At 52.1% G+C, this 24,134-nt stretch overlaps 1 protein-coding gene across 4 annotated transcripts in view; it reads right to left on the bottom strand.

Annotated features, from left to right (window-relative positions):
- PELI1 (pellino E3 ubiquitin protein ligase 1) overlaps nt 1-23,806 on the bottom strand; it is a 42,974-nt gene extending 19,168 nt beyond the window's left edge. Inside the window, exon 1 of one of the 4 annotated variants that reach the window (XM_054177282.1) lies at nt 23,575-23,806. Coding sequence is in view for 2 of the 4 variants with exons in the window: in XM_054177280.1 (XP_054033255.1) it covers nt 11,667-11,721 (55 nt within the window). In the remaining 2 variants the exon portion in view is untranslated. Of the gene's footprint in view, nt 1-4,423; nt 4,562-11,666; nt 11,787-23,574 lie in introns of those variants that run through there. The other 3 variants (XM_054177280.1, XM_009901610.2, XM_054177283.1) reach the window with 3 other exon arrangements.
- Between the last annotated feature and the right edge of the window lie 328 nt (nt 23,807-24,134).

The raw sequence follows: 24,134 nt of genomic DNA, 5'->3' as shown, positions 1-24,134 counted from the left end.
TCCTCTGTGGCCTCCTCTGGACCCTCTCCAGCAGCAATCTGTCCTTCTTGTGCTGGGGGCACCAAAACTGAATGCACTGCTGAGGTGGGGTCTCAGCAGAGCAAAGGGGCAGAATCCCCTCCCCTGTCCTGCTGCTCTCGCTGCTGTGGCTGCAGCACAGCTGCCTTCTGGGCCACAAGCACACATACCTGCCATAGCTCTCAGGCTTCTCCCCACTTCCAGCCAAGAACAAGTTTGCCTTTCCACCAAGCACGTTTGGAACTCTAAGTCCAGTAGGTTTTATGCTGCTCTTCCGAGATGATCCAGATTCTGTCTGCAGCTGGCACCTGTCACTAGGGATGCACAGCAAAGGTAGAGTGATGCAGCTGCTACATCCTCAGATTGTGCTGTCACTGCAGGTCAGCAGCCAGACTTCACCCTTCTAAAGAAGGATCATTAGTTTCCTGCTCTCTAGAAAAGGGAGTTTTTCCAGCACCAAACAATAAGCAAGCCTCAGCAGCATGGAAAGTCAGTCCAGCCTTTTGCTACTGACTTATGGCTTTCCCTAGTCTGTCCTGCTCACCTCTGGTAGCCTCTGAACAAGTTTGGTCCTCTACTGTGCACACAGAGGGCCTCACAGCATGAAAGCATTGAACAGCAAAGCCAAAGGGCCAGGCCAGGACATAAGACACAGGTCAAGCCTGCCCCAGGCACAAACAAACTGGGTATAAAGTGAACTAAGAGAAGCCCTGAAGAGAAGGACTTTGGGATGCTGGTTTCTGAGAAGCTCCCCAGGAGCCAGCAGTGCCCTCCTGCAGCCCAGCAGGCAGCTGTGTGCTAGGCTGCAGCCAGAGGAGGGTGGGCAGCAGGGCAAGAGAGGGGATTCTGCCCCTTGACTCTGCTCTGCTGAGACTTCACCTCCAACCCTGCCTTGTTCCCCTGTCCTCAGCAGAAGGAGGATGCTGAGCTGTTGGAACAAGTCCAGAGGAGGCCACAAAGATGATCCAAGCCTTCCAGTACTTGAAGGGATCCTACAGGAAGGCTGCAAAGGGACTTCATTTTGTCCAGTGATAGGACAAGGGGAAATGGATTGATATTGAAGGAGAATTAGAACAGAATAGGAATGGAATAGGAATAGACCAGCTTGGAAGAGACCTTTGAGATCACTGTGTCCAACCTATCATCCAACACTATCTAATCAACTACACCATGGCTTAGATTGGATGTGAGGAAGAAATTCCTCACTACAAGGGTGGCAAGACTCTGGAATGGATTGTCCAGAGAGACTGTGGATGCCTCCTCACTGGAGGTGTTCAAGGCCAGGTTGGACGAGTAACCTGGGGGAGCTGAGAGGCAGGAAGGTTGGATGAGATGATCTCTGAGGTCTCTTCCAGCCTAAGCTGTTCCATGATCCCATGAACAAGCAAGACTTTCCTGCACAGGACAACTCCATGCTGCCTACAGACACTTTCAAAAGGGCATTACCATGATACCCACAGGCAAACCTCCCACTCTGCACAGCAAGGCTACAGCCTTTTCCAGTGTAAGGAACAGCAGCTCTTAGTCAGATTGGCATGCACTGTCCTGCATCAAATCCTGTTTCAGCCTCAGCTGTCTGAGCAGTTCTCAGCAATTTCAGGGCAGTGAGAAAGAGCCCTGTGAGGACAAGCACCCTACTTCAATGAGTAAGGCAAGTGTCTGAGAACAAGAATTCTATTCTAGGCACCTCTATGACAATCTGTACTTCATGACAGTGCTCAAAAATAGCATTATTGCTGTTCAGAAGATGAACTAAACCTGCCTTAAGCACAGGAGCCTGGTTTCAATCAGCTCTCTGCCAACCCCAAGCCTAACAATTCTATGATTCTATGAACTCCATACCTGGTATTCTGAGCCACTGCTGATGGGATGAGAACATGGCCAGGCATAAGACACATGGGAGATTTATTTCTCCCTAGGAACAAGTGAGAGGAGAAGAGGAAATGGCCTCAAGCTGCGCCAGAGCAGGTCTAGGTTGGACATTAGAAGACACTTCTTCCCTGAAAGGCATCTCAAAGCCTGGCACAGGCAGCCCAGGGAGGTGGTTGAATGCTCACCCCTGGAGGTGTTTGAAAGAGGCAAAGATGTGGTGCTGAGGGCCATGGTTCAGCCCCAGCCTTGGCAGAGCTAGAGCGAGGCCGGGTGATCCGGAAGGCCTTTCACAACCGCAACGCTTCTGTGTGACCTCCAACGATCCACTGGAGCAACCTGACCAAAACCAGTTCTGAGCAATCTTTTCCTGGAAACAAAATCATCCAGGACTTACATGGGGTGGTTGGTTGTTTTTTTTTTTCAGCTAGGAAAAGTAACAGCTGCTCCTCCCCTGAGGAAACCACGATAGCCTCCCACAGAGCGTACATGATGCAACCCAGCCTGCGTGTGGGAAGCTGCAAACATTTGTCTTTTAGCACAAGGGCTCTATTTTAAAGCTGCCACTGCAATATTATCTGTGGCCTTCATTAGCTGAGAGAGAGCTTTGCACCAGCTCCACCACTATGCTGACACGCAGCCTACGCCCCCCTTACCACCCCCATGCCCTCCACGTCAGCCGCCGGCTCCGGCGCGGGCAGCCGCGCGCGAGGCAACGGCGACCCCAAGCCGGGTGGGCTAGAGGGGAGGGAGGCTTTGCAGCAGGGTCTGGACAGGTCAGAGCCATGGGGCCAAGGCTCACTGGGTGGAGTTCAACAAGGCCAAGTGCCAGGTCCTGCACCTGAGTCACAACCACCCCACGGGGAGCTACAGGCTTGGGGATGTGTGGTTGGAAAGCTGCAGCTTAGAGAGGGGGCTGGGGGTGTTGGTTGGCAGTCACTGAGCATGAGCCAGCAGTGCCCAGGGGGCCAAGAAAGCCAATGGCAGCCTGGTTTGGACAGCAGGGACAGGAGGGGACCATCCCCCTGTGCTCAGCACTGGGGAGGCCACACCTCGAGTGCTGTGTTCAGCTCTGGGCCCTCACTGCAGGAAGGACACTGAGGGGCTGGAGCCTGTCCAGAGCAGGGCAGCCAGGCTGGAGAAGGGCCTGGAGCCCCTAGGCTAGAGGAGGGGCTGAGGGAGCTGGGGGTGTTCAAGCTGGAGAAAACTCTGGGGGGGACCTTAAAGCTGTCTTCCAATATCTGAAGGGATCCTACAGGAAGGCTGCAGAGGGACTTTTCATAAGGGCATCTAGAGACAGGAGAAGAGGGGAATGGTTTGAAACTGAAGCAAAGCAGGGTTAGACTGGAGCTGAGGCAGAAGTTCTTCAGTATGAGGGTGGTGAGATTCTGGAGCAGGTTGCCCAAGGAGGCTGTGGATGCCTCCTCCCTGGAGCTGATAAAGGCCAGGTTGGATGAGGCCTTGTGCAGGTGTCCCTGCCCACGACAGGGGGTTGGAGTAGGTATCTCTGAGGTCCCTTTCAACCTAAACCATTCTTTTGATTCTATGAACCATGGCACCATAGGACAGGGGCATGCTGGTAGAGCAACCTTAGGTGTCCAGTAGCCATAGCACTGCCTATTTGTATCTCCAGGGACTGCCTTGCAGAAGTGCAAGCAGGAAAACAAACAACTTTGTGCAGTACTGGTCCAATGTGACAAAGCACAGCCCAGTGCAGAGAGCAATGCAGTCAGCATCCTCTTTACTGCTTTCAGCCAAATTACATGGCATGACCTTAAAAATAAGCAGTCCACCTTCCACTGGTGGCAGAAGATCCCCAGACAGATCAAGAACTGAACCCACAGCAGAGGCATTTCTCTAACAGGGCTGTCACACAGGCAGCTGGAGCCTTTCCTGCCTTGCTGACTGAGCCTGGGGGCTTCTCCCAGCTAATGCACCTCAACCAGGGTACACAGCCAGGGACCCTGTGCTTGCACAACGCCCCAGCAACTTCTTCCACAGATCTGAACTTCACCAGTTCACTTTTGACAAGCCTCTGACTTTCTGCTGAGGTGCTTTCTGTACCAAGGCACCAGCCCCAGAGAGGTTTGTGTTGGACTAAAGCCCTTTCACATTACACACCACATCTCGCAGAGCCAGCAGTTACAGTCACATCCAAAGCCTTTACCTGGTTTAGACAACACAGATCTGAAATGGCTTGATGAGAAATCCTCTTTGGTGTGATTTTTTTTAGCTACAGATGGCAGCTTCAATGCACCTTGCCCTGCACCCTCAACATGCATGGTGCCTGACACTTCTCATGAAGCGACAGCAGCATTTGCTAGGTTGTGCACTTCCCAAAGCCTTCCTGGTTCAGGTGAGAGGCAGCCCACAGACACCCTGCCTGTTCTTACCTCTCCATCTGACCACATCACCCAACCATCTTTCAACTTCCCACTGACAGAAAATACTGCAACCAAGGAGGGTTCACAAGAGACACTGAAACCACACAGTACTAGGAAGGAAGAGAAAGAGAGATGGTATGCAGAGCACTTACCAGGATCCTTCTGTCCTTTTGATGTCTCTACAGCGGAAAAGAAACAAGAAAAACCCACTCCCTGGATCTCATTTAAAACCAGCTGAAACCCACCAACTCCTTTAAAGCCCCAGCAACTGCCAGCCTGAGTGCCTCTGCTCTGTGCTGTGACTGAAGCGGTAGGCAGCGCCTGCTGACTCAAGAGGGGCTGGCTCTGCCTTGCGTAAACGAGGTAAACACCACCGCTCCACCGACCATTGGCTGCACACACAGCCTGCATCCTGCCTGCTGCTCCGTGAATCCATCCATCTCTGGCCCCAAAAAGGGAAAAAGGAAGCAAAGGGTGTGTTGAGAACAGCCCTGCAGCCCAATTCCCTGGCAGCTCTCTGAGGCTGGTGGAGGAATGCTGAGCTATTTCCTTCTCCACTGCTCTTACATAAGTGTACCCGTGCATGCTATACCTGCCTGCTTCTGGCTTTTTTAGTAAACCATCATTTATTACCCAGGCAGCCTTCCTCACCTCCCACATACAAAGTGAGCTCTTAATACAATGGGCACAAAAGCAGCAGCAGCTCTCCAGGCACCGCTCGCTCACCACCCAGATGGGATCGGGCTCATGACACACCTGCAGGTGCCAGCGGTGCGGACGGGACCCGCGAGGCCAGCAGTGCTGTGGCAGCTCAGCCCTTCAGGGTACACTCCCAGCAAGGCAGAGCTCCCTGCACCACACCAGGCTCCCAGCTCAGTTCTCTATCCTGCTAGCACTGAACTTGCTGTAGCAAGCCAGTGGGTGGGATAATTCTGGTGTCTGAGCCATCAAATGACGATCGAGTTCCCACAGCTTCCAGGCCACTGCCTCTCAGAAGGGACCACGCAGAGGTTCCCAGGTTGCTGGGGTGGCAGCTTCACCTTGACATCAGGTGTTGCATCACAACTGGAGTGTGCTAAGGTGTGCTTGGTTACCCTGGCTCAAGCCATCTATGTTCAGACTGACATTTGACACCTTCAAGTTTGACAGGTGACTACCCCTCCTACTTCTCCTCCTCTTTCCTTGGCTTGCCACCTCAGTTTTGCAAGGACAATTTTATGCAGTAGTTTCCCTAACATGCCACAGTATCAGAGGATTGTCTGGGCTGGAAAAGCCCTCTCAGATCACTGAGTCCAACCATCAGCCCAACACCATCACAGACATTAGACCATGCCCCCAGGTGCCATGGCCACACGTTTCTCCAGGACGGGGACTCCGCCACCTCCCTGGGCAGCCTGTGCCAATCCCTGACCACTCTTGCAGCAAAGACATTTTTCCTCATCTCCAACCTAAACCTCCCCTAGCAAGATGTCAGGCCATTTCCTCTCCCCCTGTCACTTGTTCCTAGGGAGAAGAGACCCACCCCCACCTGGCTGCAGCCCCCTTTCAGGGAGCTGTAGAGAGCAATGAGGTCTCCCCTCAGCCTTCTCTGCTCCACACTAAACAACCCCAGGTCCCTCAGCATCTCCTCACCAGCCCTGTTCTCCAGACCACTCCATGTCATCTAACTGAAGCAACCAACTGCAGAACACCCTTCCATGGGATGGTGTGGATAATGAAACTAAGCACAGGCTCCAAGACACTGCTTTGATTCCCACTGAGCACAAAGATGTAATTTTGCTCCACCGAAGTGCTGGAGCCACTGAACACTGCAATGTGCTTGGAGAAACACTGATGTGCTCCCTGGCTCCTGCTCTTCTGGCCACCACAGAAAGAGCCATGCTGTTGGATACTGACCCACAGTGTCCAGTCATTACCTCAGCTATCAGATGAATAAGCTGGCAGATGACTCTTCTAGCCACTGGGGGTTGTTCTGCAAAGCCACCACACCGATGCAAGCGAGGAGATAGGAACCTTCTGAAGCAGCCTCACCAGTAAAGCCACAGAGTCATCACCCTACATCCTGACATTAAACCCTCCTGTCCACTGGCACAGGAACCTAGCTTTACCACTGGGAATTAGAATTGTTTGGGTTGGAACATCCAGCCCAGCCATTCTCTACCTCTACCAAGACTGGAGCTGAAGCACATCCCTCAGCACCACGTCTCTGTCTCTTTCAAACACCTCCACGGATGGGCATTCAGCCACCTCCTGTTCCAGGCTTTCAGTAACCTTTCAGCCAAGAAGTTTCTGCTAACATCCAACCTAAACCTCCCCTGGGGCAACCTGAGGCCATTTCCTCTCCTCCTATCACTTCTTCCTAGGGAGAAGAGACCAACCTCCACCTGGCTCCAACCTCCTCTCAGTTGCAGAGCTAGAAGGTCTCCCCTCAGCTGCTCCTCACCAGCCCTGTTTCTCCAGACTCTTCCCCAGCTTCCTTGCTCTTCTCAGGACCTGCTCCAGTCCCTCAATGTCCTTCTTGGAGTGAGGGCCCCAAAACTGCACCCAGCACTCAAGGTGTGGCCTCTCAAGTCCTGAGTGCAGGAGGACAAACCCTGTCCTACTCCTGCTGCCCACACCACTGCTGATCCAGGCCAGGCTGCCGGTGGCCTCCTTGCCCACCTGGGCAGCCCCTGGCTCATCTTCAGCCAGCTGTCAACTAGCCACCCCCAGGGCTTTCTCTGCTGGGCAGCTCCCAGCCACTCTGCCCTGAGCCTGGAGGATGAAACCCAAGGGAGGCTCTTCTCCTGGAGCTGCTACAGAAACCAAGGGCCCTGTTGTTGTGCTCTTCTGGGTCACAAGCAAGTGCTGCACAGCTGGCTGTAAGGAGGGGATTCCAGGTGACATTCCAAGGCACCACTGCAGAGGAATGAATGCATTCCTGGCTCTACTGGTTCAAAAGACAGCCTGGCAGACACAGGCAAAGGGCACTGCTATGTTCTCTAGTGTGCAGACATCCTAGACTTAACCCCATCAGCGTGCTACTCCTGCATTTCAGGGTGGGCATTTTAAACATGCCTCTTATTAATTTCATCTAACAAAACAGCAGTCTCAAAGCCCCTCAAGGGCCAGGGGGGTAGGAGACTGAAGGAAGCACAGAGAGAAGAAAGCAAAAACGTGGGAGACTGGGATCTGTGCTGGTCCCAAGGGGAAGTACATTCCTACACTCAATACTGAAAGCTGGACATGCACTAAACACCACCCTAACCCCACTTCCCATGAAGTCAGTGGCTGAACTCTGATCAAAGCCAAACAATACTCACACCAGACCCATTCCATGCATGGCAAAGCAGTACCACTGCTGGGGGTTCCCTGAAGCCTAAGCCCAGGTGCAGAGGGGAAGAAGAAAGGAGGGAAGATGCCTGAGGTGCCAGTCCCATCAATCTTTCACTATGCTACGCCACAAATAACCTCTGTGCAAGGAGTTCCCGTGTTCTGCAATTAGCAAAGTCCCACTGCAGTGTTTTAAGGAGATTAAGGGGGGTGGGGTGCACCCTGGAGCCAAGAACATGCTAACTAGAGCACACAATAGAAATGTTAATCAAATAATCTGCAGGAAGAGGAGGAGGGAAGGAAATGACCTAATCCACTGCCCTGCTGTATGGTGCCTCGTGGCAAGAAGTAAGCAAGTTCTTGTCAGGGCTGAAACAAAGGTCCATTGTTACAGCTAAGGAGAACACTTCTCTGCCTCTCAGCTTTCTGCAACATGAAGGGTAGATGGCTCTTCATGAACTCCTCTACGCTGACCACTTCTGGAAGGAGGAGGAGAGGCTAATTAGATTTGCAGGCCAGCAAAATCTCCTTCAAAGGGATTTGCCAACCTTAAAATGTCTGTCACTCCCCAAGCACAGTGATCCTCAGGCAACCGTGGAGCAATTTGTCACCAAAGCTGCAGTAGCCTAGTTACAGAGGCACATCCCACCACACAAGTCATGCTTTGCCAACAGATAAACATGACCAGCATTTCTTACCCAGCCCCACTTTATCCTTGGATCTCTGCCTGCCTGCTCCTCAGATACACCAGGGAAGCCCTTCAACTCAAACCCAGCATCAGCACAGGCCTGGTTGTGGAGACTGAACTTGGCCCTCGGCCTTCAGATGGCCTCTGCTTCTGTAGGCACACGTGGCCGTTAGCTTTGCACCAGCTCAGTCTCTTCAGTCTCCTAGGGAAGAGATCCCATCAAGAAAAGTGCAAGCAAGATGTCTGATCCAGGGACTGAGAATCAATTCACTATTGCACACTTTCACCTTACCATGGCCTGAAAGCATCTCAGGCAGGAATGAACAAATACCCCTAAGACAGAGGGACTACCAACTGCGTGGTGCTTATGTGCTTCCAAGAGACTGAGTCAACTCCTTTCCTCTTCAGAGGCTTCGCAGAATCACAGGAGGTGATTAGTCCAACCTTCCTGCTTTGAAAGCAGGAGCTGGTTTTCCAGATCCTGAGCTATTACTGCAAGAGGCTGGGAGCTGTAAGTTGCATTGCCTCAGGCAACAGGAGAGAAGGCTGCAGAACTGCAGATGACAAGTGGCCTTGCAGACCTGTGTGTAGCTCCTCCACAGCCTTGACTCAGCATTTGCTTAAAGTAAAACAACTGGCAAAAATGACTGCAGAGAGCCTGTAGCAGCCACACCAAAGCCTGTTTGGGCTGATTAAACCCTTGAAAAGAGAGCCACAGCACAGCTTGTGCTTCACAACAGAGAAATGTGTCCCGTGAACTGTCCACCACACAACTCTCTTCACAGCGATCCTTGCCCAAGCAAGACAGTTGGGAACGAAGCTGCTCTTAAGATGGTCCTTGGATGGGCTTCTACCAGAACAGCCTGAAGCACCAGACAATGCTGGATGCCTGAAAACCCCAGACTGACAACAGCTGAGGCACAAGTGTGAAAACAAACAGCCACATCCCAAAGGCTCAACCTGATGGGAGCCCCCTGCTAGGTGTATGTTGCACCAGGCTTCTGTCCACGACAGTAAACTCAGATTTCCCAGGTACCTGGAAACTGCAGTGAGTAAGTTTGGGGTCTGTTGTTTTGGGGGTTTGGTTTGTTTGGGTTTTTTTTTTTTAGGGTGGTTATTTGGTTGGGGGTTTGTGGTGGGTTTGCTTTTTGTTTGGTTTTGAAGCTTTCCAGGAGGATTTCTGGATCTTGAGAACCCTGCAAGCCACACACTGTACCTAGGCCATGCACCAGTGCTTCTTCAAAGAACATTTCAGCTGTAGCTCTGCATTCTCTGAACAGCAGAACTCAGCCTGACTGAGCTCCAGGTATTACACTTTCCCTTAAATAAAGAGAGGCTCAGCTTCAATATACAGCTATCCTGCTTGCAAAACTTTTCAGGTGCCTCCCAGCAGAACCAGCTGAGCCTGCATTACCTGTAAGCTCTCATTCCCACAAAGCTAATTCATCTGACCACAGACTTCAGAGAAAGTTAAGACAGTCACTGGAATGATTAACACAGCTTTGCCTCACTTTCAGTGATGAGAACTATTTCACATAGACTAGCAGAAAAAAGGACAGAAAAAGCAGGCAGTTAACAGTAGTTCAGCTATACACCAGCTGGCCCCACACACTCCAATGCTAGGTTAAGAAAGGGAGCTGAAGAGGGGCAAAGCTCCAGTGGGACTCCAGTCCCACATCACACAGAGGGTTACCTCACAATAAAGCCAGGACCTGTTCCCCTGGAGAGGTTGTGAGACACAAAAGCCAACTTCATCCAACAGCTCCCCTTTGCTTTATCCTGAACTCCTCACCACACCATCACTGCACTCTGCACACACACCACTTTGACTGTGTTTTAACTGGAATCCACAGAATGCCTCAGATTGGAAGGGATCTCTGAGCTCCTCTACTCCAACCTCCTGCCATGGGCAGGGACACCTCTCAGCTAGACTCAGCTGCTCAAGGCCTCATCCAGCTTGGCCTTCAACACCTCCAAGGAGGAGCCACCAACAGCCTCCCTAGGCAGCCTGTTCCAGTGTCTCACCACCCTCGTACTGCAGAACTTCTCCCTCAGCTCCAGGCTAACCCTGCTCTGCCTCAGCTTCAAACCATTCCCCCTTGGCCTGTCTCTAGACACCCTCAGGATAAGTCCCTCTGCAGCCTTCCAGTAGGGAAGCAGCAGCAGTCAGGTTAAACACTCCCAGGTGCCTCAGGAGGACTTAAGGCAGTTGGAAAATCAGCTCCAAGTGATTTACAGCAGGCACTGATTTATTAACCCAAGGGACTGGTCAGCAGGACACAGGATTCTTCCTTTCTGAATATTGAGAGAGAGAGAAGTAGAAAGAAGCTTCCACAGCCTTTTACCTGTGTTGTGCACTCTGCTTGGGTACCTTCCAGTGCATCACCACCATCTGAAGGGCTGTTTTCTGCTACAGCAATGACCCAGCACAGAGGAGCTGTTCCACTTTCCCTTCTGCAGTTGGTCATTCAATGCAGACTTAATTCATTGCAAGAAATCTGCCTCCTCTGAAGTCATCTTTGGGAGCTGTCAGGGGTAGATGAGCCCTCTCTGGACTGTTTATGAGCATTTCTCCAGACCACTAACAGCTGCTCATGGAGCAGGCACTGCCTCCTTCACATGTGTTCACAGAGTAAGTCATTTCAGTTGGCAAAGCCCTTCCAGATCACCCAGCCCAACCACCCTCTAACTCTGCCAAGGCTGGGGCTAAGCCATGGCCCTCAGCACATCTCTGCCTCTTTCAAACACCTCCAGGGATGGGCATTCAACTACCTCCCTGGGCAACCTGTTCCTGGCTCTGAGAATCTCTTCAGGGCAGAAGTTTCTTCTGATATCCAAGAACAATCTAAATAAAGTCATTGATAAACACTTGAAATGTCATTGTCTTATGGCTGGAGCAGCTAAGGAACTGCTCAGAGAAGAGAGATTACTTCCTGGTGCAGTAATGTAGCAACAGCCTGAGTCCTCTCTCTCTGGTTATTACCACAAGCCTTCACCATGTTTTGCACAAATAAAACTGAGGTTTGCAGCTCATCTGTTGAGCAGCCAAGGATCAATTATGCCAAGCAGCAGGACAGCACTGATTGCATGGTTCTGCACTGGGACAGGCTGCCTGGAGAGGTGCTGGAGTCTCCATTGCTGGAGGCATTCCAAACCCCCCTGGATGTGTTCCTGTGTGATTGACTCTGGGTGACCCCAGAGTTCCACCCCGCTGCCATTCCATCACTTGTGTTTCTAGCAACTCATCTCAAGCTCAGAGACAGAAAAGGTCCATTTCAAGGAATATGAGAAGTGATTCATGAATTTTCTTCTGTTAGATTAGACATGTGAAGAGAAGTTGCAGGTGCATGGGGAAAAAGCCTGCACTCTAAAAGCAGGGGTAGATGTAAACTCACCGTGTCCCAGAACCTCCAGATTGTACCCGCGCTTCCACTTGGACTTACGACACATAATGAAAAGCCACAGGTGCAGAGAGGGGAAATGACCTGGTGATGGTGGTGGCTGTGAGCTGCTAGTGCAGGCAGGACAGTTTTCAATGCTGTGAGAGAAAGTCAGAGTGAGACCGTGTGGTTAAGCCCCATCCACACTAGCAGTGAGCAGCAGCAGTTGAGAACTGCCAGCTGGGAGCAGCAGCAGTGAAGAGTCTGCCTCCCCTCTCCTCCTGCTCTCACAGTCACTGGGAGGAAGTTTCAAAGAGGTTTAGCAATACTGGAGCAGTGTCTACTGGAGGGAATCTGTTTCAAGAAAAGCATGAGTCCTAGCATGGCTCAGGTTGGAAGGGACCTCAGATACCATCTACTCCAACCTCCCTCCTATTGGCAGGGACACCTCTCAATTAAGACTTGGCTGCTCAAGGACTCATCCAGCTTGGCTTTCAACACCCCCTGGGAGGAAGCACCCACAACCTCCCTGGGCAACCTGTTCCAGAGTCTCACCACCCTCCTACTGAGGAACTTCTCCCTCAGCTCCAGGCTAACCCTGCTCTGCCTCAGCTTCAAACCATTCCCCCTTGGCCTGTCTCTAGACACCCTCAGCAAAAGTCCCTCTGCAGCCTTCCTGTAGGGTCCTTTCAGGTATTGGAAGGTCCTCCCCAGAGTCTTCTCTAGGCTAAATAACCTCAGCTCCCTCAGTCTGCCCTCACAGCAGAGGTGCTCAAGCCCTTGGATCCTCCTTGTGCCTTTGCACATGGCACACACTTGTGTCCAGTCTTAGTGCAAGGCAAGTCAGAGACTCAGTTGTTCAGTTACTGAAGGAATTCACTTGGCAGTCACTTGGTTTCAGTGACATCTCAGAACATGTTCTGGAATGACACTGAGTAAGCCTAAGGTTTGCAGTGACACAAGACAGAGGTGCAGGTAAGCATCAGGTGAGTACCACCAGCAGACACCCTGGCTGTGTGCTGTTTGAGACCATGCAAAACCAAGGGATGAAAGAGATGGCTTTCACACTACGCTGAGCAGGAGGAACTAGATCCTAACTCCAGAGTTCCCTTCCAAAATAACTTCTCCTCACTGACAAAACCTGGCCACTCTTGCAGAGGCCTGAGCTTTGCATGCAGACAGAAGCACTCAGCATCACAGAACTGATACTTATTACCTGTTCTCACCACCTGCAGGAATGCCTGAACTTAGCTGTTGCCACTGACAGAAGACTTAAATAGGACTGAGGAAGCTGGAGTCACTCAGTCTCCAGAAGAGGAGGCCGAGGGGACAGCAGCCCTCCACCATCTCTGGCAGGCATTTAAAAGCTGCCTGGATGTGGTGCTGTGGGACACGGTTCAGCAGTGGGATTGTGAGCTCTGGGTGAGCCCTTGGCCTTGATGATCTCAAAGGTTCCCCTCCAACCTCAAGAGTTCTGTGATTCTATGAAAAAGAGCAAGCCTACATCTCTTTCAATGCACAGGGGAGCTAACAGGGAGCTGACAGAACACAGCTTGCTCCTGAGCTGTCCTTAGAGGCCGTGTTTAGCACTGAGAAACAAGGGGACACGCTCCCATTCTTAACCTCGGCGTGGATTTTGTTCTACTTGCTCTTCTATTCAACTCACTCCGTTCCTTTAGGTAACAAAAGCTGCATTCATCAGCAAAAAGACAGCTTAGGACAGCAATAATCTTATTAGCATGCAGACTGAGTTAATACTAAACTTACAGGAGAAAAGTCTGACAACAGAGGAGCAGCACCCAACCAAAACCGTCCAAACTCAGTTACACAAGGGGACACTTGCAACAGCCTTTGATTCTGTTTTCATCAGGTTTAGCCATACCCTGTCCACTTCCCCTTAGGACAAGTTTTCTGCTGCAGTTTTGCTGTCTCCAGGGGTCTAAAACTTGTGACAGCTTGAGAGTGGAGGGGAAGACAAGCATGATTGTAGCACTCGTTCTCCTTGTGAGCCCCGACCACAAGGTAAAATTTACCAGAAGGCTTTTTGGAGGCCAAAACGAGGCACAGTTTGTCTGCTACACTAATGCAGGTCCCTCCCATGACCAGTAGTTACAGTAAAACCTGGGATATGGCAACATTAACAGAGTCCCTTGGGCTGGAAAACACTTCCAAGGTCACTGAGTCCAACCATTCTCTAAGCCTACCAAGGCTGGGGCTGACCCAGGGCCCTCAGCACCACATCTCTGCCTCTAGTAGTCATGAGGTGTGGGGTGACAGGTTGGACTCGATGATCTTTGAGATCAACCTTAATGATTCTATGAAATTCCATGATCTCCAGGGATGGGCATTCAACCACCTCCCTGGGCAACCTGTTCCAGGGCTCTGAGAACCCTTTCAGGGAAGAATTTTCTTCTCGCCTCCAACCTAAACCTGCCCTTGGGCAACTTGAGGCCATTTCCTCTCCTCCTATCACTTGTTCCTAGGGAGAAGAGATGGACACTCACACCCACAGATCTTAGGGGCCACTTGCAAAACAACTTCTCCCAATAATTCTCCCTAAGTATCCTACTGGTTACACATTGCAAAAGTATATTCTAGCACTGCTTGGTAAAGGTAAAAGGCAAAAGCTTGAAGAAGCCCCAACAGAGATTCCAAGATGGGTGAATGACAGAAATAAGGTCCCTGAGGACTGTGGGATGGTATCTAAAGATTGTCAAAGTTTAAGTAATGCTTCCAAGGACGAATCACCATCCTTAAGAGAGAGTAAAGTCCGAGCTATGAACTACAGCTGAGGACTGGACAACTGAAGTTAAAGACTTGAATCCACACTCTATCTTCTGGGTGCCACGGTTGAGCCCACAACAAAGTCTAACCAGGAATTCCCACACACCTCAATTACAGTAATGACTCTTCAGAGGCAGTGTTGAACTCCTCATGCAAGTCTTTGAAGACCTGAACAGCTTTGGCATCACTAGCAGAAGGCAAAGCTGAGGAGCAGAAAGCAGAACAGATCATCATTTGATACAGGAGGAGTCAAAAAGGCAGAAGAGAAAACCCAACAGGCTCCAGCGAGTGCTGTGCTCCTCTACACCGGTACAATGGAAGGGAATCCTGCTCCACTCCGAGGGCTACGAGCCACCTGGCCAGGAGCCATGCTTATGCACAGCTACTTGGCCCTGGGGGCTGAAAAAACATGAACAGACAAAATATCAGGGCAGGAGACACAGCTGGCAGGCAGGGATCAGCCGGGCGGGCAGGGACCGCACAGCTGTATGGCAGGCAGGGATCAGTCTGGCAGGCGGGGGCCACACAGCTGTCCCGAAGGCAGGGATCAGCCTGGCAGGCAGGGGCCGCACAGCTGTCCCGCAGGCAGGGATCAGCCTGGCAGGCAGGGGCTGCACAGCTGTATGGCAGGCAGGGATCAGCCTGGCAGGCAGGGGCCGCACAGCTGTATGGCAGGCGGGGATCAGCCGGGCAGGCAGGGATCAGCCGGGCAGGCAGGGATCAGCCGGGCAGGCAGGGGCCGCACAGCTGTATGGCAGGCGGGGATCAGCCTGGCAGGCAGGGATCAGCCTGGCAGGCAGGGGCTGCACAGCTGGCTGGCAGGCAGGGATCAGCCTGGCAGGCAGAGGCCGCACAGCTGTATGGCAGGCAGGGATCAGCCTGGCAGGCAGGGATCAGCCTGGCAGGCAGGGATCAGCCTGGCAGGCAGGGGCTGCACAGCTGGCCGGCAGGCAGGGATCAGCAGCCCTTCTGACTGCAGCATTCAGAATGCCGTGGCCCAGCCTGCTTGGCTGCTTTCCTCCATGCCCTGTTCTTTCCACCCCTTATTTCCTTCCTCTCTTTGTCTCTACCTCCTACTTGTGCTGTTTCTCTGCCCTACCTCTTGTGACTTTCGTCTCTCCAGAGCCCAAGCATGCAAGCTGCAAAAGCACAAGGTTCACCTTTCCCGGTACACGTAGCTGCTTGCAGTCGTCCTCTCTTGTCCCAGGGACTCACAACAGTCAATGCTTTTGAAAGACTGTCGATGGACTCTGCTCCTGACACCACCCCCACTTGCACCAAGACAGCCAGCATTAAAGACAAGTTCACCAATAAAGCAGTGCACTGCTGTAGCTTCTATAAATGGAGAGTTTGGCCACAGCAGAGACGCCTGATCGCCGCCGCTCTCACTCACACAAACAGCCCCTAGACACAAAGGCTGGCAAGATCCTTTGCCAAATTCCTGTAGGGAAAAGTAATTAAAACACAAGCAGATTGGCTAGACCAGCTCTAAGAAAAATCAATAGTGGCTGTAAAATCTAAAATTAAAGCAAGCCTGGGTTTGATGCTCTCAGTACATGCAGTACATTAAACCTGGCACGAGCCCAACGGAACACGAAGTACTGGTGGACAATAACTGCCAAGAGCTGGAAATGCAGCACTTCATCTTTAAAGCACAAGCAGAGTGCCTCAGACCACTTCAGCTTCATGCATCTGAAAAAAAAAACCAAACACCTAAGTCCAACCAAGGTGATCTTTCTGAGGGAACACTGCATGAAATCCACTTGGTGTGCTTTGTGCAGCGCTGAGCCGAGCAGAGGCTGACCAGCGGGCTCAGGGCCGGTCACTCTGGGGTGCCTTGCACTGCTGCCAAAGGTTACCAGCCCTGGTAACCTCCCCAGGCTCCAAAGCATGGGGTGCTCTCCTCCTTTAGCATCAGTTTGGGTTCTTAGATAAGCCCTGCACCTGGTCCTTGGTCACACTGACGCAGGGGAGGCAGAACTGGGAAGCATGAACTCAGGGAGCTCACACTGGCACCAGCAGTTTCTTCAAGCACCTTCACATTCCTCATTACTTGAGATGCCCCAAAGCAGAGCAAGATTTGATTAGGAACTGAACACTGATCTGCATTTCTGTAGCAGCCTCCAAACACTAGCAAATTAATCATCAACACCTGTGAATTCCTTACCTTCATCAAAACAAGCACAGTGGGGGAAAAGACAAGCCATCTGGGGCTCTGGAGAGATCATCCCAGCACTTTGGTTTCTCTCCCTGCCACCCCTGACACACTGAGCTGCTGCCAGGCCAGGAGAGGGGAGTGTAGCCTTAGCTTTATCAGACTTTCTGCTGTTCTGTCTGGGAGGGCTCTCACAGAGCTCCAAAGGAATGGGGAGGGAGCACACCCCTCCTGTCTTTAAGGACAGTAGGAGGTGATGGCACTGAAGGATCACAGCCCTAGCCCTGCAAGAGGGCAACAAAGGGCAAGGAAGCTGGGGAAGGGTCTGGAGAACAGGGCTGGGGAGGAGCACCTAAGGGACCTGGGGGTGTTTAGTCTAGAGAAAAGGAGGCTGAGGAGGCGACCTCATTGCTCTCTACAGCTCCCTGAAAGAAGGCTGGAGCCAGGTGGGGGTTGGTCTCTTCTCCCCAGGAACAAGTGGCCAGAGAGGAAATGGCCTCAAGTTTCACCAGAGCAGGTTTCAGTTGGACATCAGAAGAAACTTCTTCCCTGCAAGGCTTCCCAAATCCTGGCACAGGTTGCCCAGGGAGGTGTTTGCCCATCCCTAGTGGTGTTTTGAAGAGGCAGAGAAGTGGTGCTGAGGGCCATGGGTTAGTCCCAGCCTTGGTAGAATTAGAGGATGATCTGAAAGGGCTTTTCCAAACAAAATGCTGCTGTGATTCTAAGAGAAAGCAGGTGATGCAGCACCTGACTGCTGCCCACAGTGAGGCAAGAAGCTTCTCGTGCCATCTCACTCTACATGCAAGCCCAGCACTATCTTTAAAACTGCTGCCTCTTGATGCATGAGGTTTTGAAGCAAGTACCAAAAGGGCCAGAAAAATGCAAGCATTAATCCTCTGCATTACTAGAAGCAGTTTATTATCAGAAAGCAATAGCAGCATGGCTACAATGCTCTGAGAGACTGAAAGACACCAGACACTTGCTACACACAGTTATTGTGTCCATCTGCTCTGCTGAGACCCCACTAGAGCACTTCTGGAGCCCCCAACACAAGAAGGACATGGAACTGCTGGAGCCAGTCCAGAGGAGGCCATGAAGATGATCAGAGAGCTGGAGTATCTACCCATGGGGATAGGCTGGGGGAGTTTGGGGTGTTCAACCTGGAGAAGGCTCCAGGGAGACCTTAGAGCAGCCTTCCAGTACCTGAAGGGGACCACACAAGAGCTAGGAAGGGCCTTTTTACAAGGGCTTGCAGTGATAGGATGAAGGGCAATGGCTTTGAGCTCATCTGCTGTTCAGAAAGCCTCAGACAAATCTAACTCACTGGCCACACCACTGCCTGCAAAAACACACACAGGGCAAGGAAGATGGGTAAGAATTGAAGCTAGCCATGCACTGCTGTTTGAATGATGGAGTTCCTCAGCTCAGGACCCAAAAGTGGAGTTCCTCAGCTTCAGTGTGTGGCTTGAAGCCTCAACAGAGTAACACATCACTTCTTGAAAGAACAAAACAACCCAACCCAGCTGCTCCCCTCTGCATGGGACACTTCCAGCCCCCTGCAACCACCTCAGGTTTACAGAGACCTCAACCAAGAGGCACCAGCTCTTGCTGCAGCAGGGGGGAAACGCTGCTGGAATGCTATTTCACATCCAGCCCCGAGTGAATGCTAAAATAATTGATGTGGGCCATCAGCAGCATAGTAATTACCTGATTAAAAAATAATGTGTATGAGGGAACAAAGATCCAGTGTGATGGATCCACCTACCAGAGAAGTCAAGAGGAGATGACTTGGCTGTGAAAGCCACCTAAGCACAACAGTGTGATAACTGTGTTCAGACTAATAAGCATTAAAACATCATTTGTCTTAAACACGGTCTGCCAGCCCCAAGGGTTGGACTTGATGACCTTAAAGGTCTTCTCCAACTGAAGGGATTCCATGATTCTCTATGGTTTTATATGTATATATAACCACATGTAATGGTTGAACTCTGTAAAGTGCAGGGAGAGCAGACTGGAGTAGTCCTCAGCACTACCATCATAGGTTTGCCTGGATAGTACCACAGAAGCAAAATGACAGATCCTGGGGTACATTCAGAAGAGTGTGGCCAGCAGGTCAAGGTAGGTTCTCCTCCCCCTCTGCTCTGCCCTGCTGAGGCCTCATATGGAATATTGTGCCCAGTTCTGGGCTCCCTAGTTCCAAGGACAAGGAGCTACTGAAGAGAGTCCAGCAGAGCCACTGAGGGCACTGAACAGCACCTTGTGAGGAGAGGCTGAGAGCCCTGGGACTGCTTAGCCTGGAGAAGAGCAGCCTGAGGGGGAGCTCAGCAATGCTGATCAATAGCTGAGGGGTGAGTGGCAGGAGGCTGGAGCCAAACTCTTCTCAGTGGTGCCCAGGGACAGGGCAAGGGGCAATGGACATAGACTGGAATGCAGAAGCTTTATAAAGCAAAAATTCTTCCCTGTGAGGGTGGCAGAGCACTGGGACAGGCTGCCCAGAGAGGCTGTGGAGTCTCCATCTCTGGAGGCATTCCAGACCCACCTGGACGTGTTCCTGTGTGACTGACTCTGGGTGACCCTGCTCTAGGAAGGGGGTTGGGCCTTGATCTTCAGAGGTCCCTTCCAACCCCTCCCATTCTGTGAAACACTATGAGAGCCCAAAAGCAGAACCTCTTTGGTCATGTCTGCTCTCCGAGTTAAAAAAACAAACCCTTAGGTATTTTCCCTGTTAAAAAGCAGTTTTTACTGATTGCCCCCAGAAGTTTCAAGGAATTTGAGCTGGATCTCTCCCAGCTCTTTGCTGAAGGTCTGTTAAACAAACATCCCTTAACACATGCAAGCAGCAGGTGCTGAATTTAGGTGTTAGCACAGTGACTCAGTTTAAAGTGAGTCCCCCCCCTCCCCCCAAGTTCCAACTTCTAATCATCACTACTGATGTTAAAAATATTGTAACATGACAGAGTCAATTGAACAGCACCTGCATCCAAAGGGACAAGCAGCCAGAAAGGTTTTCTGGGTGAAAGATAGAGATGTCTCTGTGCTGAGGGTAGGTGGTCAGCAGCAAGGTCAGCAACCTCACATTTGTCACCTTCTCACAGCCTGAACTGTGCTGCTGCGTGGCAGGGCCCCTGAGGACACTGTCAGTCTCTAACCAAACGCTCCCAGCTGGGTCGATATCCTCAGCTGAAATGAAAGGTTTACACCTGAGCCCACAGCCCAGATCACCACCTCGCATGCCAGTCAGGAGACACTGCTGGAGCAAGACTGGCACTGATGACCACCCACCCACCCTCAGCACAGGACAGCAGACTTTTCTGGCAGAACCTTGCAGTTCTCAGTCACCTCTTTTTACATCCATTCATGACCACAGGGTTATTCCAGCAACATCTTTTGAAGCAGCTAGCAGCGTTTGGTGCTCCAAACACCACGACCTGGGTCAGCAAAAGAAGCCCAGGGTGCAGGGCTCACCTACACAGCCCATAAACCACACACTTAGCACTCTTTTTTTCCTCCATGAAGCAAGATCTCCAAGCAGGCTACTTAGAAATGAACACATCCAAAATGCAAGGCTGTCATTCTTTAGGCAAATCAATGTTACTGTCAACAGACTTCACTGCTTTCAGGAGAAAGCACCAGAGTAGAACTTGCTTTTTTGGTGGTTTGAGGAGTACTTCCTAGCATGCCAAAGAACTGGTGCCTTTTTTAAGCTGGAAGGCAGGGGTTTTAAATCCATCCAGTCAAGCACTGTAAACAAGAAACACTCACAACCACTCATGACTGTCAGGATTGCCACCTCCACGGCACAACATTTAAAGCCCAAAAGAACACGCCACAGTACTGCCCTGCTTCTCCAGCAGCACAGGGAGAGGGGAGCCCACCCCACCAGCTGCCCAAGGACTCTTGGGTGACACAGAGCCACTTCAGCTTTGCCCAACAGATACAATTTGCCCTTCATGGGATGAGAACTCAGTTGCTCTTTCAGCTTCTTCCCCTGGGCTGACTGGGCACCGTGAGAGACGCACCAGCAGTTTCAGGAGAATGGAAGAGGACATTTACTGGTGCAAACTGTTAACCAGCAGATTGAAAGGAAACAGAAACTAGATCAGAACAGGCTTACTTTTTTTTTTCCAGTGAAACCTCTCTCAGCAGTACACAACAGCACCCAACCTACTTCCTGCACCATTCCTTTGTCAAGAGAAGCGAGGGCAGTTTGTCAGCACGCTTATGAAGCTGGAGAGCAAGGAACAAATGCCTGGGAAGCAAGGGAGCTGGACCTTTTCCTCTTGATGCCACCTACAGCCAAAACTTGGACAACCTAAGCACCAAGATGCATAGTGACCAGTACCTCCAGTTACTGCTACCCTGCAGGAATTCCTAATCAGCTGTGCAATGTTGCTTACGAGCAGGCACCTAAGGGTGACGCTGATAGCTCGTTAAGATACCCTCATTCTTCCTCCTTGGATTAGCAAACAGCTTTGGTTTGCTGCTTTCCCAGAGCTCCAGCCTGAGAAGACATTTTACATCAAAATGGAACTGCAGTGAATCCCTTCCAAACAAGTCAAGGAGTTTTCCATACCACTGCTTTCACAAAGGTGATGCTTCAGGTTGCATCTACGCAGCACGGAGTCACTACCTCTGAACCCTGAAGTGAAAGGATCCTGTTTCTCCCTGCCTCGTTTCTTAGTAGCAGCCAACACTGACACCAAAAATACAACCTGGCTATTGCTTCGGCTGCAACACCCGCTCCAAATGTCAATTTCCACGATGAACACGGGCACAGTCACCCGTTTGCTGCATTGAGAAGCCCCTTTCAGTGTTTGGCAAGAAACGCTCTAGGAACGCTTCACATCACCGAGGTGCTCACACAAGTTGAATTCATCTGAAACAGGAGACGTTCCAGCTTAAGGCTCTCAGCAGGTGTCCACACCTCCCGCCTGGCCATTCATACCGCTTCAAAAGAACTCGGGACGCTTCTCTCACACGGCACTAGAAAAGTCTGATTTTCCGACGAGGAGTGCTCATTTTTTTCTACAAACCAGGCTTTTTTCTTGGTGGGAGGGAGGGCAGGGACATGGATAGGGGGAAGCCTCTCCTGCAGACATCTGCACTCCGGCACTACACTACTCCCCAACCAGACGTGTGGGTCTAACAACACGCAGCCGCACGGGACCTCACGGCAAGGCACGCAAACAAAAAGCCCTGGGCAGCCTGGCGAGCTGCGGCTTCCATCTCCCCCCAACCTCCCGCCGCCTTCCGGCACAACAAGCAACAGGGCACCCGACCGCTGCCTCAGTGGAAAAAAAAAAATCGTTTAAAATATGAAAAGCTGCTGAACAGCAACCGGAAATGACCTTTTGTTACCTCTGCCTCTCTCCCTGCTCCCCCCTCCCCGTGTTAGAAACGGGAAAAATAAGCCCATCAGCCTTCGGATGCAGAACTGCCAGCTCTGCCTAGCCGAAATGCTTTCTGATTTTGCCGGCCCGGTGGTGTGCTTTCAAGGCAGAGGAGTCCCAGCGAAAACAAAGGGGGGGGAGCCTTTAGAAGGTGAGGCCAGAAACAGGAGCGTTACAGCTAAGCCTGCTTCTGGCTTTGCAAGCGTTCTAGAAGCTGCCTTTTGCAGAGGCAAAGTAGCTGCAGGTTTTTTGAGGGGGTAGTTAAAAACGAACGGGGAGCGGGAGAGGGGGGGGAAGGGAACAAGCTTTCAGTACAAAAATACGGTGATTGTTTAGAAATGTCCCCCTTAAGGGGCAAAAAATATTCAGCTGAAAACACTCCTTCCCCTGCCCCCCCCGCATCTCTTAAAAACCTTCTCCATGGCTGCTACAGGCAGAAACGTCCCCCTGCTATTAGCCCTTCCTGAAATCGCACTGTTTAACCACATGGAAACAAAAAAAAAACCCAACCCCCAACAAAAAGAGAGGAGAGCGAAAAGAAAAACCCGATGAAAGTTGCGCCTGGACGGCAGGCTGCTCACAAAAGAGCCAAGGCTGAGAGGGGATACGAGGAAGAAACCTTGCAATCCCACCCCCCACCCCCCCAACCAGAAGCTTAAAAAGACAACTTACCTACCGGCTATCTGGATTCTTCCAGAGTAAAACAACATCAGATTTGGAAGAGGCAGCGGCGGAAAACAAAACAAACAAAACAAAAAACCCCCAACCGACCCAAAAAAAAAAACCCCACCCCAGCACGCTTTCCCACCCAGATTGTACAGATTAACGACAGCAAAACCAAACACCCCTTTGTTTTGTTTCCAACCGCCTGCGTGCTGCTGCTGCTGCTGCTCCCATCCAACGCTCCTGCTCGAGGGGCTGCGTTATACGGGGGGAGCCTGGACTGGAGGGGCTCACGACTCTTTCCTCTCCCCTCCCGCCCCCTTGTGTGTCCCCCCCCCCAAAAAAAATAAAGCATGGTAAAAAAAAAAAACACAATAATAATCCGCGGGTTCCAAATGCTGAGCGACTGATTGATTCCTTTTGTTGGTTTGCTTTTTTTTTCCAACCCACTCCACCGCGTTGTTCTGTCTGCTCCCGAGGGCCGGCGGCTCAGCACCCCCCGCGCTCCACGGCGGAGCTTCTCCCCCAGCGCATCCCCAGCCCCGCAGCGGGGACTCGGCCGGCTCCGGGGCGGATGGCGGGGGAAGAGGGTTGCAAGTAAACCAAACAAAAGACCAGGAGAAAAAAAAAATAATAAAACCCAGTAATAATAATAATAATAAAAAAGAATAATGACGAAAAGGCAACAAACTTCCGCAAGTCCCAGGAGGGGAAAAAAAAAAAGAAAACGTCTAAAAGAAAAAGCCGCAACAAAAAAAAAACCAACCCCAGCCGTGCCAAGGCGCAGCACAAAGGGCGCAGGCCGGCGCGGAAGGCGGCTGAGAGACGGCGGCAGCCCGAGGAAGCGGGCGGCCCCCCCCTTCCCCCCGCCCCGGGCAGGCCCCCACTGGCGACACGGACGGGCCTCAGTCGCGACAGAAGCGATACTTACCCCAGGCAGGAAGGAAGCAGGCAGCCTCACGCCAGCAAATCGCTACTCCCCCAGGCGGCGGGGGAACACCGGGAGGTGGAAGGGAAAGGGGCAGCCTCGGAGCCTCCTCAGGGCCGCAGGGAGGGCGATAGCAACCGGCTAGGCGAGGGGAGAAGGAGCCTCCGTAACGCTCCCTCCCGACCGCAGGGGCTCCGGCGAGCCGGCGCGGCGAGAGACGAAGGGGGAAGCAGCCAGAGAGAAGAAGCCCGAGCGATGCCGGTCCGCGCCGCCCTCACAACGACGGCCGCCCCTGCTCCGCCGCCTCGGCTCTCCTCCGCGCCGCCCGCCCTCTGCCTCGACGGCAACCGCTCGCTCGCGCACGCCACCGGCGGGGCGGGGCCGGGCTAGGCGTCACGGGGGCGCGCCCGCCGCCCCGGGGCAGGATGGGAGTTGTAGTGCTGCCCCCTGGCGCGCCGGAGGGCGCCGGCAGGGGCGTGGCTGTAGACGGGGGCGGCGCACCCAGGGGGCACACGCAGGAGGCCGCCGGCAGCCTGGCCTGGGGCAGCAGCAGCAGGGCAGGG

This window comes from Dryobates pubescens, chromosome 39, assembly GCF_014839835.1.
Source record: "Dryobates pubescens isolate bDryPub1 chromosome 39, bDryPub1.pri, whole genome shotgun sequence".
Classification (NCBI taxonomy): Eukaryota; Metazoa; Chordata; class Aves; order Piciformes; family Picidae; genus Dryobates; species Dryobates pubescens.
This window is presented reverse-complemented; position numbering and strand designations above follow the sequence as displayed.